Below are 16,094 nucleotides of genomic sequence, written 5' to 3'. Positions count from 1 at the left end.
GGACTAAAGCTTTCTGGACTTTTTCCATGCATTTTAAAGCAACCTTCACAAGCATGAAGTTGAGTCTCTTCTGGAGAAATGTCTTTATGCAAGCTTGTTTAGAGGTTATTGATCAGAGGGCCGCACTAAACAGAGATGTGAAACAGTCCCTGATTCTCACCAGTTACATTCATTAGGAACTACCCTTTTTGAAGCTGTTTTGGTCATGGAAACAGGCAGTCCATCTTAATAGTAACTGTTTGCCTCTCCCCCAACATTTCTTTGACTAAAATATTCCCAATTTCTGTCAATTTATACATATTTAACAGCAGTGGGTAAAACATTGCTTGATAAATCACTGGGTTTGAAAATGGTAGAACTCTATCAGTCTGATCTATAAAGCAGTGCAAGTAGACAATTTAAAAACTTCAGTGCTACATTGATTGTTGGATGAGAGTCAGATAAAGTTAAGATGTTTTTTAAAGGCATGTGACCTGTCATTCAAAGAATTATAGAGTTAGAGCTGGAAGGGAGCTCAGAATTCATCTAATCTGACCCCTCATTTTACAGATGGGGAAACTGAGGCCCAATAAGGTTATTTAATTTACTCAAGTTCTTTTGGTAGCAAGTGGAAAAGATGGAACTCCAGAGCCAGCTTTCATAACACCATATTATTAGTTCCACTGATTTTGTCTATACATTAAAAGAAAAGGCACTGGTATATAGTGGAACAAAAGTGACCCTTAATTGAGAATTCCATTTGGAGAAGTGGTGGTGCTGACTTGTTTTACCTGTAAGCACTGTTTAGTTAGGTGGCAAAATGGATAGAGTGCTGAGCCTAGAGTCAGGAAGACTTGAGTTCAAATGTGGCCTCAGACACTAGCTATGTGACCCTGGGCAAGTCCCTTAATGCTGTATGCCTCAGTTTTCCTCACCCGTAAAATGAGCTGGGGAAGGAAATGGCAAACCACTTCAGTATCTTTGCCAAGAAAACCCCAAGTGGGAAGAGTTGGACATGAGACAGCAAGAATAACAACAACACTTTAATTATACTGTACGCTGCCAACTAAAAATGCCCCTTGTCATTTAAGGGAAGGTCTCTGAGCCCAGGCCAATGCTTATTATGTCTCTAGAACTTTGAGGTAGCTCAGTGGCAAAGTTGTAGAGTATTGGAGCTGAGTCAGGAAGAAACAGCTTTATACTCAGTCTCAAATGCTTTCTAGCTGTGTAGATCCTAGATCCTGAGCAAGTCATGTAACCTCAGTTTCTTTATCTTTAAAATGAGGATAATAATAGCATGTACCTCCCAGATCAAATGAAATATGTATTAAACACTTCGCAGACTTTACAAATTCAAAATCCATCTTTTTGCCCTCAATCACCACTGTGTGGACAAACTGCTCCAATAAATATGCTGTGTTTAGCGAGATGAACATGGAAAATATCCAAAACAGCTTGGACTTTTTAACTATTTAATTAATCTTTTGTTTCAAATCTGTATCCTAGCTCGAGGCAAGAGTTCACATACATAGAATGTTTGCTTATGTTAAAAGACCTTGCACCTTCCTGGCTTTGAAGAGATAGCTTTGAAAATATAAAGTACTCGGAGTAGATGTAAGCCTCTGAAAGTCTTTCTTTTCATTTTTAGTATCCACCTGATGCTGGCATTTTTTCATAAAAATAATTCCACTAAATTCTCTGTATGGTTAATGTGGGTAGCAGTACTGTGAAACGCAAACCCAGAGTAAATATACTTGTTAAGTCATTTAATAAAATGTAATAATGATTTGATCCATCAAAAGAGGGCTGATTTCATCCAACTTTCTCTACCCTATAGATGGCAACCCTTCTTCATCTTAGTCTTTGGAGTCCACAACATTCATCATCTGTCACTATAAGTTATAAAGTAGAGCAGGAAGAAAATTTAAAGCTAATAACCTCTTTTCCCCTTTGATCATCTGATGGCTGGCCTGCTGGTGCTGAGGCTCTTCAAAATTAGCTATACTGCTTCTTGGACAAGCAATCTGTTTCTGGGCCTGTACGAAATCTCTCAGCTTGGTAGGACAGACAGAGGAAACAGGCATTTCACTAAGTTTTATCTTCAAGAACTCAGGGTTTCCTCCATGCCACGAGAAGACATCGAAGATGGACTTTAGTGAAAGAACAATCATTGTAAAAGGTGATATGAGCTAATTAGAGAGTGAATATGGCCTAGAGAATAGAAATATAACCTTGGACTGGCTCAAGACCCGCCTCTTAATAAATCCCACCTCTGGCTGTGTGGACCTATGTGGGACATTTAACCTGTTAGTACCTGAGGTAACTAAGAGTATAAATTGAAGAATAGTTAGGTAGAGTTTTCTATACCAATTCAGTCACAGGCCCAGACCTAGAAAAAAAAATAACTACGTAAATAAAAAGAAGAAATCCAACAAAAGAGAGAAAAAAAGCACTAAACGAGAAAAGGAGTAAGTGAAATTAAACCATGAAGCCAGTGTCATCTGCATTTTTTTGGTTCATTTCCCCAATTTTCTGTGGCTCGTTTATACATTCATGAAGGCCAGAGCCATGTGGGCTTCTGGAAGCACAGAAAAGAGCTCTTAGCTTCCATTCACTCCAGAACTTCTGGAAGTGGTCAGCCCCTGTGCAACTCTCCCTTGCATAACCAAAGTTTCATCGACTTGGTCAAGAAATACAATTGATTGGGGAAAACAAAGCTTTTCTGTTGATGACTTTATTTATTTAGTCCTCCTTTTTCAAGCTATCAAATAAGTTGCTATCTACATTTGGGATCAGATCATTCTCAAGGAGGTAGACTCATCATGAACTATTTCTTATGTGTGAAAACTACCCTATGACCATAATTCATTCAAACAGTACTTCAATAGTATACAATGCTAGAATTACCATATATTTTCAATTCCCTGTGATTTTTAATCCTATCCAAAAGATTGGCTCTTTCAGTTTGCAAGCCTTGAATATGAAAATGGAAAGGTTTAATTTCTCTAAGTTTTTAACCTACTCATAACACACTTATTTTTCACCAGCAACACTTAGCTGCCTGCAGCTCAAGGATATGTCCAGTAGCATCAGTATGCCTTTGAAAGAAATAGAACCATGAGGTGATTAGGGTGGCACAGTGGATTGAGAGTGCTAGATAGAGAGTCAAGAAGGTCCAAATTCAAATCCAGTCTCAAATAATTACTACCTGTGTGATCCTGACCTCTTTCTGCTTTAGTTTCCTCATCTGTAAAATAGGGGATAATAACAACACTTACCTCCCAGGGTTGCAGTGAGGACAAGAAGAGATTAATGTGGAAAACTCAATGTAAACATGAGCTTATGTTGATTTTTTATATTTTGCTATTGTTGTTCAGTTGTTTCAGTTGTGTCTGACTCTTCATGACCTCATCTCCTTCTCCAGCTCATTTTATAGATGAAGAAACCGAGGCAAACAGGGTTAAATGACTTACCCAGGCTCACACAGTTTTTAAGTGTCTGAGGCCAGATTTGAACTGGAAGTTTGAAGAGGAGTCTCCTGACTTCAGGCCTGGCACTCTATAATTAATCATTTTCTTGAGAGGTAGCATGAAGTAGTGAATGGAGAGTTGATGTCAGAGTGAGGAAAACATGGGTTCATGCTCCATCTCCAACACATGCTAGCTGTGTGAGTCTTGGCAAATCACTTGACCTTTCATTGCCTTAGGGAATGCTTTAAGACTTATAAGGTGCAAAGCTGGTGCTAATTTGGTAGAGAAAGTTTCCTTACCAGAAGCTCTCTATACTAATGTAATCACAGGTCTAGTCTAAAAAACCAAACCAAACCAAAAAACCCTACCTGAACCAGTATTCACAAGACTATAAATCGCTGTGATTAATTAGACAAGTCTGTTTGGTCAGGGCCTCTTCCAACAGTAATTTGCTCGTTCATTTGTTCAGTCCTTCAAAAGCCATGTATTGAGCTGTGCATGAAGGAATGTATAAGGCACTCAGCTCATTCAATCCCAATTGATCTTTGTTCAAACGACTTTCGTTTCTGGTTTATAGGTTCACATTTCTAAGCAAGATGGCCCCAGGAGATGAAGTAGGCACACCCTGAGTGGTCAATCAAATAGCTGTGTTTTGTTCCTAAAAAGCAGCTAGTGGATATGTAAAGATTTTCTTTCTTCAAACCATACTAGGATAGGAACTTCCTACAGGCTCAGGCCAGGCTGGTGATAGCTTCTGATTTGCTGAGGATTTTAGAGGATTTTTAAAACGTAGAACATCAGAACCTTTTACCTCTAATAATTAATCCTGTTTATAGATCACTGTAAGGTGTCTACAAATGCTTTACTCATAACATTCTTGTAGGGTGGTTAGTGCTAATATTTAACAAATGAGGAGCCTGAGATGAGAGAGAAGAAAAGTGTCAGAGCCAGAATCTGAACCTAAGTCAGCTAGCTTCAAGTTGATTGCCCTTTGAACATTACTACATTTTTTGAAGGGTTTTCTTTTTTTCCTGAAAATTAAATCATAGTTGCAGATTAGTGTGAACCAGAAATAGGATTTCATTAGAAATCATTTTGTCGTTGTTCAGGCTTTTTGGTTGTGTCTGGCTCTTTGTGACCCCGTTTGGGGTTTTCTTGGCAAAGACACTGAAGTGATTTCCTTCGCTAGCTCATTTTACAGATGAGGAAACTGAGGCAAACAGAGTTAAGTAATTTACTCAAGGTCACATAGCTACTAAGTGGCTGAGGCCAGATCTGAACTCGGGAAGATGAGTCTTTCTGACTTTAGGCCTGGCACTCCATCCGCTGCACCACCTAGCTATCCTTAGTAATAATCGTGCTTTAAAATTTACAGAGTGCTTTACAAATTTCATCTCATTTTTGTCCTCTCAACAGCTCTGGGAGATGAATGCTATTATCATCCCCATTTTTAAAGATAAAAAAATGGAAACCGATAGAGGTCAGGTGACTTGCCCAGGGTCACACAGGTAGCAAATGTTTGAGACCATATTTAAACTGTCTTCTGTCCCCAAGCCCAGTGATCTATGCATTGTTCTACCCGCCTGCCTAGTATTGAGCTCTCTTAAAGAGGAAGCTTCCTCTAGAAGAAATCCAGTTAGGGATTAACTGATAAACAATAGTCTCTGGTCTCTCAATTGGCTGTTTTGCTCACCAAGTTTTTCGTGGCTTAATTTCCAGACTACTAATATTGCTTATTGTTTTTGTTTGTTTCTCTGCAGTGATGAATCTAACCTTACAAGCATGAAGTTGTGTATATAATGCTCTACATTTTGTATTTATAGTTGAAAAATGAAATATAGGTTTTACAAGTCTGAGATATGTTTACATGTAGCTGCTTCTACCTGTTTGAATTGGCCATACGTACATCTTCTCTTCACTTACATCTGAAGTTAGACAGTATAGAAAACCATGTGGAGAGAAACCTGAAAACCCACAGATTGAGAGCTCTCTGGTATGACAACATGTAGCCATGCAGAAATAGCAGAGATAGAGTGTGATTGTGCCTGCCATGATTTGCCCTTCCATTGGACTCCCATGGACAATAAGTTCTACGAACTAGTCGTTTACGTGAAATTGTGACCAAATATGGACTAAAAGCTATGAAATGTATGGTACTGACTGATTGTATGTAGAGCTGAATGTCTTCTCATCCACATTCATCTCGGCCACCACCATTGACCCACCCCCCTTACCTGTTGAGATAAACTAAAAGAGCATGAAGTGTGTGCCCAACCTGCTTGTCCGATGCTAACCCGATGTTTCCTGACACCTTTGATCCCAGTCACTGAACATTTGTGTTCCTTTTGTCATTTTATCATTCCCAAGGGGGTCACACCGTGGCTTATTGCCAAAAAGAGATAAGTCCGTGGAGCAAGAACACGAAAAAGGTCTTGTATTTTGAGGGAGCTGCAGTCCTGACTGCAGAGCGACAGCTTCCAGTTTTGTGGGGGTCCCATGGGCCACCTTGGTTAAAAATACAAGGTGCCAGGCCTGTTGCCCACCAACAGTTTTCCTTGTACTGCTCCTGGCAGTGAAGACGTGCAAGGCGGACAAGTTCAGCGTCAGGCGCTGTCTCTCGTGTGACTGAGTAGGGAAGAGGTTTACAAAAGCAAACACCCAGAGCAGAACAAAAAAGTTTTTAACTTAAAATAAATTAAAAAAAAAGAATTCCACAACTGAAAACATGGGTGGTTTGGAAAGATGACGGAAATGTCCAGTGGTTCTTCTGGGGTAGGAGATATTTGAAACAACAGAACTTCTCTCTGAGGAATGGACAACTGGGGGTCACCATGTTGCATGATAGGGTTGCTAAAGAAAGGACAGGCTTTGATGAGAAGTCAAAATCACGCACTCTCCTACGAAGTAAAATGGCCAAGTTCATCTGGACAGTCCATGCTGCAACGTGATTGGACAGTGTATTTTTTGAAAAACAATTCATGTTGAACCTTTTCTACAGGGTTTTGGAAACTGATGATATTTTCATTTCTTTTGATTTTTTTTTTCTTTTGGCCGCCACTTTTTCCTTGTACCTTGCCCACTCCCAAGTATTTGTTTATTTGTTTCCATTTTCTTTTGTATTTGTTGTGACCAATTTTTAAGCACTGGAAGTCCTTCAAATCATGTGAGCCTGTTTCTAAAAACATTTTTTTAAAACTTTGAGTATTCTCATACTCAAAAAAAGACACTGTCCTCTCCAGCACTGTGACACAGTTGGCCTTTAGCGACCACCCCATTGAGGACAGCTGGAAAGAGCCGAAGAAAAAGAAGAGAGGCTCAGACCCCTGACTTTGTTAACTTTTAAGCATTCAAGTGATGCATTTTCATAATTTCAGTGCTTTCGTGTTGACTTTCTTTGATATGGTAAATATATACTATGTAAGGTCACTCCCTGCCTGAAACATGGCTCCAGGCGCCTCTAACTGTGCAGAATTGCTTTCTATTCCTCATGGTTCTATTTAGAGCTAAGCTTTGTCTGTATTCAGATTCTTTTATAATTATGGTTACGTACCTGAATGTCTTATCCGCAGACCAAATCTGAGCTATCAGAAATATGTCAGAGATAGAGCTGCTCTTTCATAAATAGAGCATCTGTTTCCACCTATTTGTCCCAAAGCCCCTAACCATCTCAGGCTGTCTATTTCTTGGATGCTTTGAAAGGGAAATGCTTTCCTGGCTATTCTAAATGGAAAGGTTACCTCAAAACAAGTCTCAGTGGAGGAAGGTCTATAGTTTTGAGCCATGCCGTAATTCAGATCCCCTCCTGAGTGTGTGTCCTTTTATAGGGAAGTTCCCATTCCATGCACGCATTTTCAATAACCAAAAGGAAAAACAGATGATCTCCATCTCACTTTTTATTCAGTTGCCAGCATTTCAGAAGGGATCCATGATCTCTCTTTTACAATATGTAGCAGAATGATCAATCATACCAAATGTCCTCTTCTTTTTATTTTGTTTTTTTTTTTACCCCCATCCCTTTTATTCTTCATTGACTTCTTTCCAGGAGGGTGTAGGGGAGGGGGGGTAATCAAACCACTGGATTAACTCATTTGAGTGGTAACATTTTCAGTAACATTCCACCCCGGAGCCCTGTCCAGCATTCTTGGGAGTCTTTGAGGAGCACCTTCTAATCTTCTGTGCTATGACTTAGGTTAGGATGGAGGGAACTTGGGTGAATGGGGCAAAGAGCTTCTTCTTTGTCTGAAACAATTTGTCTTAAGCCAGTGTTGAACAGAACCCTAAAGAGGCTAGGGCTCTGAAGTCTTTTAAAAAATAGCTGTAAATATAAGAATTTGACAGGGATATTTCATCCTTGTTATTTTTTTTCTTTCTTTTCCTCTTACAGAAGTGAATGGAGATGAATTACTCTTTAAAGTTTGCTTAGATTCAAAACAGAACAAAAGGAAACTTTTCTCAATCTTTTCCCCCATTGGGATGCCTTCAATATAGTTTTTTTTAAGTTTTTGATTTTTCAAGGGGCTATTCCAACCTATCTGAATATACAGTTTTGTAACCGATTTGACAATACTGTTTTTCATTCAATGAGCAAAGGAGGCTGTAAACCTGATTTCTGTGTACTTGGGAATATGACCAAAGAAGGTACTTCTCAGCCTAGGGAGAACACCTAGTATATGGACATAAAGTACACCTGGAAGACAAGTCAAATTCTCATCCAAAACTTTTCTTTCCAGTCTGCAAATGTGGTAAACTCCTCTGTCTTGCAACAAAAGATGTAGTTATTCATTTCATTGACTGGAGAAGAAGTTCTATTAACATGAGGGTCTCTTTCAGTGTGACTTTCAGTGAGATCTAATGGGTTAGTCATGTCTTTCGATGCAGATTTTGGAAAGATGCCTATTTTCTTTGTAGGTCTTTTTGTGCATATAAGAAGTTTTGGATATTGAAAAAAAAACAAGCTTAGTCTAGTTATAAAAAGAGAGGATCCTTCGAAAACACAAAACAGGTTGTTTTATCTTTCAAACTATTTTGACGTTGTTTTAGTGCTAATATATTATTTTTCTTGGAAGAGCAGAGTGAGGAAGTAAGCTCCATTATGGACCACGTCTTGTCTGTTTGGCAGCCTGCTTCAGCTAGCTTGGAGGTAGGAGAGGAGGGGAATCCTTTTAAAATGGGCAGACTTGCAGTGATGGGGATTCAATGACTAGCCCTCCCAACTGCCACAATGTTTCACTGACCTGTGTTTACATAGAACATATATCCTCTCACTTAGTGTCTCATGGTTTATCTTATTTCTTATTTTTTATATTCATTTATCAACTTCCACACTCACTCCAATCAATAACAGAGTTCCTCTCTAGAGGGGCCAAGTTGACATGTACTACCCACACTTGAACACAGGACACAAATATGTATACATTTTCTCTGGTTTTAATTTATCTTAGTCTCAATCTAGCTTGAGGGAGTATTTCCTCCCCCCCCCACACCCCTTTTTTTCTTTGGATAACATTTATGGAAAATTAAATCTATGACACAGGTTGTTGGTGCTATACACAAAATTCTTTTCTTTTTTCCTTTCTTTTTGGTGAATTTCTCATCAGTGTGTAGTTCTGATAAGACAGGGAGTACCTGTATTATCTGGCTTCATATAAATGTTTTTTGACAATAGCAAAAGTGTATGTATAAATGCAAGTTTGGAAAATGGTCAAATCAGCATGCCTGCAACTATGAAAATATTGTGTATAGCATTTTGAAATGTTTGATCCCTTCCAGACTCATTCTCTATCTTGCTGATGTAGCATGAAAAGTTGAAATTCTCATTTTCTAGTTATATGTTATTAAAAGTACGGCCCTATGTAGAAATGGGTTATGTTCTTGTTCTGCTGTTTGAACACCTTCCCATAAGTGAAAACATCATGGTGGGCAAACAGATGTCAGCATTTCAAACTTCATTAGCTCTACTTCTTGGTGATCAAATTGTTCGTTTGGTTTTTATCAGCAAGTCTTCAAGACAATCTAGGAGAGACCCTTTCATCTCTACAGAATCTTACTTAATTTTTCATTTTTTTAACTGAAAACTTTGGTACCTCCAGAAGCTTGGTTCTGTATGGGAACCTATGGTTAGAATTAAATGTAAACAGGTTTAATGATGAGATATGTGCTGCAATTAAAATAGTATATCTAAGGTATTATTAACATTCGTAAGCATTTGCTACAATCCTGCCAACTTAGTAGGGAAATAAGGACGCTAAGCCTCTCCTACCATTTCCCTGAAACATTGGCTTAGGTAGCTGGATTCATTGAGATGCATAGTAGGGAATCACCTCCAACCTTAATTTCTGGTGGAGTTTGTACTAATCCACTACAGAATGAATAGCATGAAAAATAATGCCACTTTAAATGCAGTTTTTTAAAAAGCTAATCACGCTGCTGATTAATAGAACTATCCTTACTTGGTAAACAGGGGTACCTTACTCAACCTAGAACTTTTATTTCAGCATTTGTTGACGTTTAACCAAAAATTATCAGAATTTCTCATAATGTAGTTGGTACATGCACACATATCAGAAATATTATTGAATTAGATTCATGGAGGACGTTTTACATACTGTTAACACTTTTGTGGATATTCTTTTATTCATGTACATGTTTGGAAAAATAGAATACTGTGCAGCTGATTAACATTTGTAAAAGATGTATCTGACCATCTTTTTCCTTTGGAAAATATATTTTTATTTGTATTTTTTACTTTTTTTAAGTTCATCAATATGTGCAGTTATTTTTGTATTACAGAAGACGAGTGATCTCATCGATACATGACAGGAGAAAAAAATGCAAAAAGTATTTTAGCAAGCTTTACCCTGCTTATGGTTGAAACCTTCTATGGGCCAGTCTCATGTCATTGATTATATTAAGAGTATGTTGTGTCTTATCACTGTAAATATGGCACAAATCTGGATTTCCCAGTTATGTAAATAATAGCAAAGTTGCATTTTGATGACTTAGTTTATCTTCATTGTAACCTTGACGGCTGCCTTTGTTGAATCAGGAAAAAAACCAGCATGGGTTTGTTTTTTGGTTTGAAAATATTGCCTTGGTTTTCCATTTTCCATTTGTTTTATTTGAGTTTTTTAACTTGTCTAGGGGGTCCCTAGTTTGTGAGAAGTTGATCTTCAGAATTATTTTTACACTATTTATGACTTATTTTCATAATGTAAAAAGTGTGTAATTATTAAAATATTAGTCCAAACATTGACACTGGATTGTCTTAAGTTCTGTGTTCATGCAAATCTTGGTCTAATCTCTTGGATGAAAACAAAGTCTGTAAGAATGAGGATCCATTATTCCTTCAATTAAAGCAATGATTCGCAACGTGTGGCCTGGGAACCCTACAGGTTCCCAGAGACTTTCAGGGGTTCCACAAGGTTGAAACTATTTTCATAATAATACTAAGACATTTTAATTTCTAATATGACAAATATTGATAGATATGACCCTCACAAGCCAAAATTCTTTGAGAGTTCTTCCATATTTTTTGAGATTGAAAAGTTTGAGAACCACTACATGAGGGATAGCTTGGTGGCACAGTGGATGGAACACTGGCCCTGGATTCAGGAGGACCTGAGTTCAAATATGGCCTCAGACGCTTACTAGCTTTGTGACCCTGGGCAAGTCACTTAACCCAGTTGCCCCCTAAAAGAAAGAAAACCACTACATTAGAGTTATTGCAACACACAGGCAATGATGATTATTATATAATATATAATTACTCCCACGGAAGTGAGCCCCTAATATTTGTTACTATTTGAGTTGCAAACAAATAAATCACAATGAACTCACATGAGCAACTTTACTCAGGTATAGGATGAGGAAAACAGCTCAGGTATCCAATTATTGCCAGTAGTTCATGTTAATTCATGCTGTCAAGTTGATATAAAAACAGAGGTCAAGGTAAGTTCAATGTACAAGGGCTTCCATAAACATTACTGACCCCAGAGACCTTTTATACCTGGTAGTAGTCCAAGACTACTATCAAAGCCTCCCTCTTAAGCTCTGAATGTCAATTACCTCTGCCTATGTTGACTCAGTTTTCCTTATCCAGTTAAATGCCAAATATTTCCTTTGTGGTCCTCTCCTTTTGGAAGCCAGGCAGTATCCCCGCCAGAAGGTACAACTGCTTAGTCAGTCAAGGAACCCTGACTGATTCTATTGACCTCATTTCCCTCCTGCAGAAGACACACATAGATCCAACCATCTAGGAGAATCTAATTAAATGCTAGGGACTCAGTGAAAGACGAGGGTGGGGATGGAACTTTTTTCTTTTATACTCTGGTAGGGATTGGGGTAGAAAGTGGACTCAAGCATCGTAACACACACACACACACACGCACACACATACACACACTAAAAAAAACCCTAGGTGTTTTAAATTATTTTTTTATTTTTGTCTTCCGCACAATATCATAATGATATTAATGCAATGAATGTTACTCCAGTGTGAGAAAACAGTTTACATTTCAAGCTATTATGAGGTTTACAAATGTATTTAATCAATCAAAAAAAAATTTGCTATGTGTAAGCACTTGAAGATAAAAAATAATTAGTCTTTATTCTCAAGGATCCTACATTCTAATAAAGCAAATGACACACGTAAATTATAACATATAAGATAATTTCAAAGTAGATGGAAGGTAGTCATAGAGGGAATGGCACTTGTACCTGGGAAGACCAGGAAAGGCATCCCTGAAGGGAGGTGGTATTTGAGCTGAGTTCAGAGAAAACCAGGAATTCTGATAGTTAAATGTTTGGAGGGAGAATATTTTAGGCATGGGGAATAGCCAGTTCAAAAACATGAAGATAGTAGATGGAGTATCATGTGTAAGAAATGGCTGGTGAAGGGGCAGCTAGGTGGCACAGTGGATAGGGCACTGGCCCTGAAGTCAGGAGGACCAGAGTTCAAAAAGAAATGGCAGGTGAGCCAGTACATTTGGACCTTATGGTGCACTGGAGGGAGTAAAGAAAACTGAAGAGGTAGGAAGAGGCTAGGTTGTGAAAACCTTTAGATACTAAACAAAGAACTTCATATTTTATCCTGGAGGCAACAGGAAGCCACAGTTTATTAGGTAAGGAGGGTGGTCTGGTTGGGCTTAGAAATATCACTCTTTCTAGGTAAAGAGACCAAGAGGAGGCTATTGTAATGGTCCAATAGAGGTGATGAGGGCCTGAACTAGTGTGGTGGCCATTTTGATGATAAGTGGATGAATGCAAGAGATATTTTGGAGAAGGAAATTACAAGATCTGTCAAGGGATTGGATATGTGGGGTGAGAGAAAGAAGGACATGAGGCTGTAAACCTGGGTGACAAAAAGGTGGAGGTACCATCCACAGTAATAGACAAGTTCAGAAGAGAGGTAGAGTTTGGGGGGAAGTCAGTAGAGTTCTCTATGGTCCATGCTCCTCCCTCGAGGAGCTCCCATTCTATTAGGGTAATATTCTAAGCTGGGTCTGACTCAGGCTGGTCCCCTGGTAGTTTAGGTTTGCTACTGGAACAAAGTGAGCTACTTGTAAGTCATTCAATAGTTAACAAAGAGATTTACTTAGCCAAAGCAGAAGAAGAATAAGCAAAGATGGACGTTGTGAACACCTTGAATTGATTGGGTTGCTCATCACGACTCACCAGCCAGGGGTCAGTGAAAGATCTTGGAAGTCCTTGTGGCTGTTTTTGTACTCAAGCAATGAGGAGAAGGGGCAGGTAGGTGTCGTAATGAATAGAGTACTGGGTTTGGAATCAGGAAGACTCATCTTCATGAGTTCAAATCCAATTAGACATGCACTAGCTGTGTGACCCTGGGCAAGTCACCTAATTCTGTTTGCCTCAGTTCCTCATCTGTAAAATGAGCTAGAGAAGGAAATGGCAAACCATTCCAGTGTCTCTACTGAGAAAACCCCAAAAGGGTCATGAAGAGTTGGACATGACTGAAATAACTGAACAGCAAAAAATGAGAGTCATCAACAATCTGAACCCTTCTCCCCTAGACTAACCAAGTTTATATTTTCAATACTACCTTGCATGGGGGTTAGTGTTTGGATCTTCTACCACAGGGAGATAACATTTACATAAATCAGCATATGCAAAATAAAGACAAAGTAAATTATATGTGTGTTTCCTCACACCAACCCTTGGGAAGTGGGTCGTACAACTGGTAGTTACCCCATTTTACAGATGAGAAAACCAAGGGAAGTGATACAGCTAGTAAGTGCCAGAGTCTGGATTCAGGCTTCCAGCTCTTTCAGTCTGCACAGTCACCCAGTGGTTATATAAATAATTGGATATTGGAAGATACAGTGTGATGGTGATATCATAGACCCTTAATGAATTTCACATTGCTGTACCACTGACTGATACATCATAAGGGAGACAAGATACTCTTTAGGTACAGAGTGGGAGCTATGACTTCAAGTCCATTCAATGTTGTAAGTTCCAAAACCACTGATAGACGGTTCATTGCCAAATCTTTCTTTCATCAAAGCCATAGTTCTTTAGCTGTGCTTTGTTCATCCCTTTAAAAGCTGATTTTAACCCTGAGTCGTATAGTCAAGGGACTGGTGAGACTCAACAACAGATATTTTCAATAAGGATAGCATGAACTCAGGAAAATAAGAAAACTCATCTTATCACTGCATGCCTCAAATGGCTTTGCCTTTACTCATCCACATTAGATTAAGATTGGGACTTGTCCTGCTGGTTCTTCTCAAGCTGATACAAATCAGCCTTGGGATATGGACAAATTTAGTTAATTGATAATCCTAGAACCCTAGGAAGACCCCGTCTGTCCTAGGTAATTTGGAATGATGCTTAATGAATTTCAGTCCCAAATCCCCATGACAGTCAAACACGGACCTTAACCGGGGTTAATTAGACACAAAAGGATCACTTCTGATAAGTCAATAAGCTAATCAACACATTAACCTTATGACAGACACTGTTATAGATGCTAGAGATTCAGAGATATAAAACAAAACAAAGCAAAACGAAAAAACACAACAACCCCACATCACTTCCCTTGCAGAACTTACATTCTACGGCGGGAAACATGCATAGGTGTATATAAATAGAAGTAGATACAAAGTAAGTGCAAATAAATTTCATGGAGGTACTAGCAAATGGAGGGGTCAAGGAAAGCCTCATGTAAGAAGTGGCATTTGAGTCCCAGCTTTAAAGTGAGCTAGAGATGTTAAGAGGTGGGAGTAAGGAATGAATGAATTCTACCCAAAGGCATTGAGACAAAAAAAAAATGTCAAATAGGCCATTTTGAATGAAACTTGCATTAGAGAGTATGGTACGTAATTGACCTACAAAGGTAGATGGGTAGATGAGCATCAGATTGTAAAGTGTTTGTTGTGGGAGAAATGTACCCTCTCTGAGTTCATGCGGTAGGTAAATGCTGCCAAATATATATTTACCACAATGCAGAAATTTTAGAGGTAAAAACCTAAATTTTATTATTATGTTCAAGCATAAGTTCAAGCCTCAGAGAAAACCTGAACAACCAGGAGGATTGTGACAATGCTTCATATAAACCACATTATATCAGTGCAGAGAAATAATTCTTTTACAAAATGCAATCTGGCATATTCCTCTTCGGCCATAAAAGTTAAAGTTAAGTCTTCAATCCCAGTGTTTACCTCAGGGTCAAAAAAGTGGAACAAATTTAGTTGAAAAGTCATAATCTCATACATCCCCCAACAAAACAAATCAAACAAATTCTCTGCGTAAACTAAGTCAGTTACAGGGTCAGCATCATTTAGAGGTTTCACAAATAGGCAATGACAGGGAACATTTACATGTAAACAAGATAACGGAGACTACTCATCAGGGAAATTCTTCCTTCAATGCTTTAGCTAGGGAAGCTAACACATAACTAAATCACTTTGGTTTCCCTTTGGTTTCCATTGGAGGGATGTCAAATAGTGTCCCTTTATTTCATGAGTCAGATTTTGGCCAGGGAAGGTTAATATTAACAGAAGAGGACAGGCTTTTAGTGAACCAAAATTTGCAAGGGAAATGACCCTGAGTCCTGAATAATAAAAAGCAATAAAAATTCCCATAATAGGCTTTAATTGAGTTTTCTTCCTCCTGAGATCTTTGATCATTTCAATCTTTCTTTTCTTCTTATAATCCCCTAGCATTCAATTTCTGACTCTTCCTTTGAGTATGGCTTTTCTGGAGAACAGATCTCAAAGTCATCTAAGCCTCTTCCCATGCTAGGGAACTCACTGATTTCAAACTCTGCCCCGAGTGACTTCTGAGGGAACACAACTGGCCCCAGCTAGATGCGAGGCTCTTTCCTTCAGGCTTAGTAAAGTGCCAGAGCACCATTCACATATACATCCTGCCTCAGTTCTCTTTGTCAGGTGACAGAGCTCTGGGGTGCTACCACCCCGGCCTAAGCAATTTTCTGCCTTTTGTATTTCCATGGCACTGGGGAGGAGGGAGAGTAGATTTGAGCTTTGTTGAGAGTCAGTGGGGAGGCTTGTAAAGTCACCCCCCCAAACAAAGGGTGGTGAGGGGCAGGGGGTTGAGTGCCCTCTTTAAAGAGTTAAGGATTAACCTTCTCTGCTATTAGTTCATTGCATTCTTTCCTTGTTT

The 16,094-nt window shown here is 38.8% G+C and overlaps 1 protein-coding gene across 1 annotated transcript in view; it reads left to right on the top strand.

The window, feature by feature from the left end:
* Nucleotides 1–10,701, top strand: part of COL25A1 (collagen type XXV alpha 1 chain) — a 563,954-nt gene extending 553,253 nt beyond the window's left edge. Inside the window, exon 37 of the mRNA XM_078148267.1 lies at nucleotides 5,210–10,701. Coding sequence (XP_078004393.1) covers nucleotides 5,210–5,212 — 3 coding nt within the window. The 3' untranslated portion in view covers nucleotides 5,213–10,701. The remainder of the gene's footprint in view (nucleotides 1–5,209) is intronic.
* The last annotated feature ends 5,393 nt before the right edge of the window (nucleotides 10,702–16,094 follow it).

Source organism: Phascolarctos cinereus, unplaced genomic scaffold, assembly GCF_003287225.1.
Source record: "Phascolarctos cinereus isolate Bilbo 61053 unplaced genomic scaffold, phaCin_HiC Scaffold_9;HRSCAF=440, whole genome shotgun sequence".
NCBI lineage: Eukaryota > Metazoa > Chordata > Mammalia > Diprotodontia > Phascolarctidae > Phascolarctos > Phascolarctos cinereus.
The sequence above is the reverse complement of the archived record's forward strand: the minus strand, read 5'-3'. Positions and strand labels throughout refer to the sequence as shown.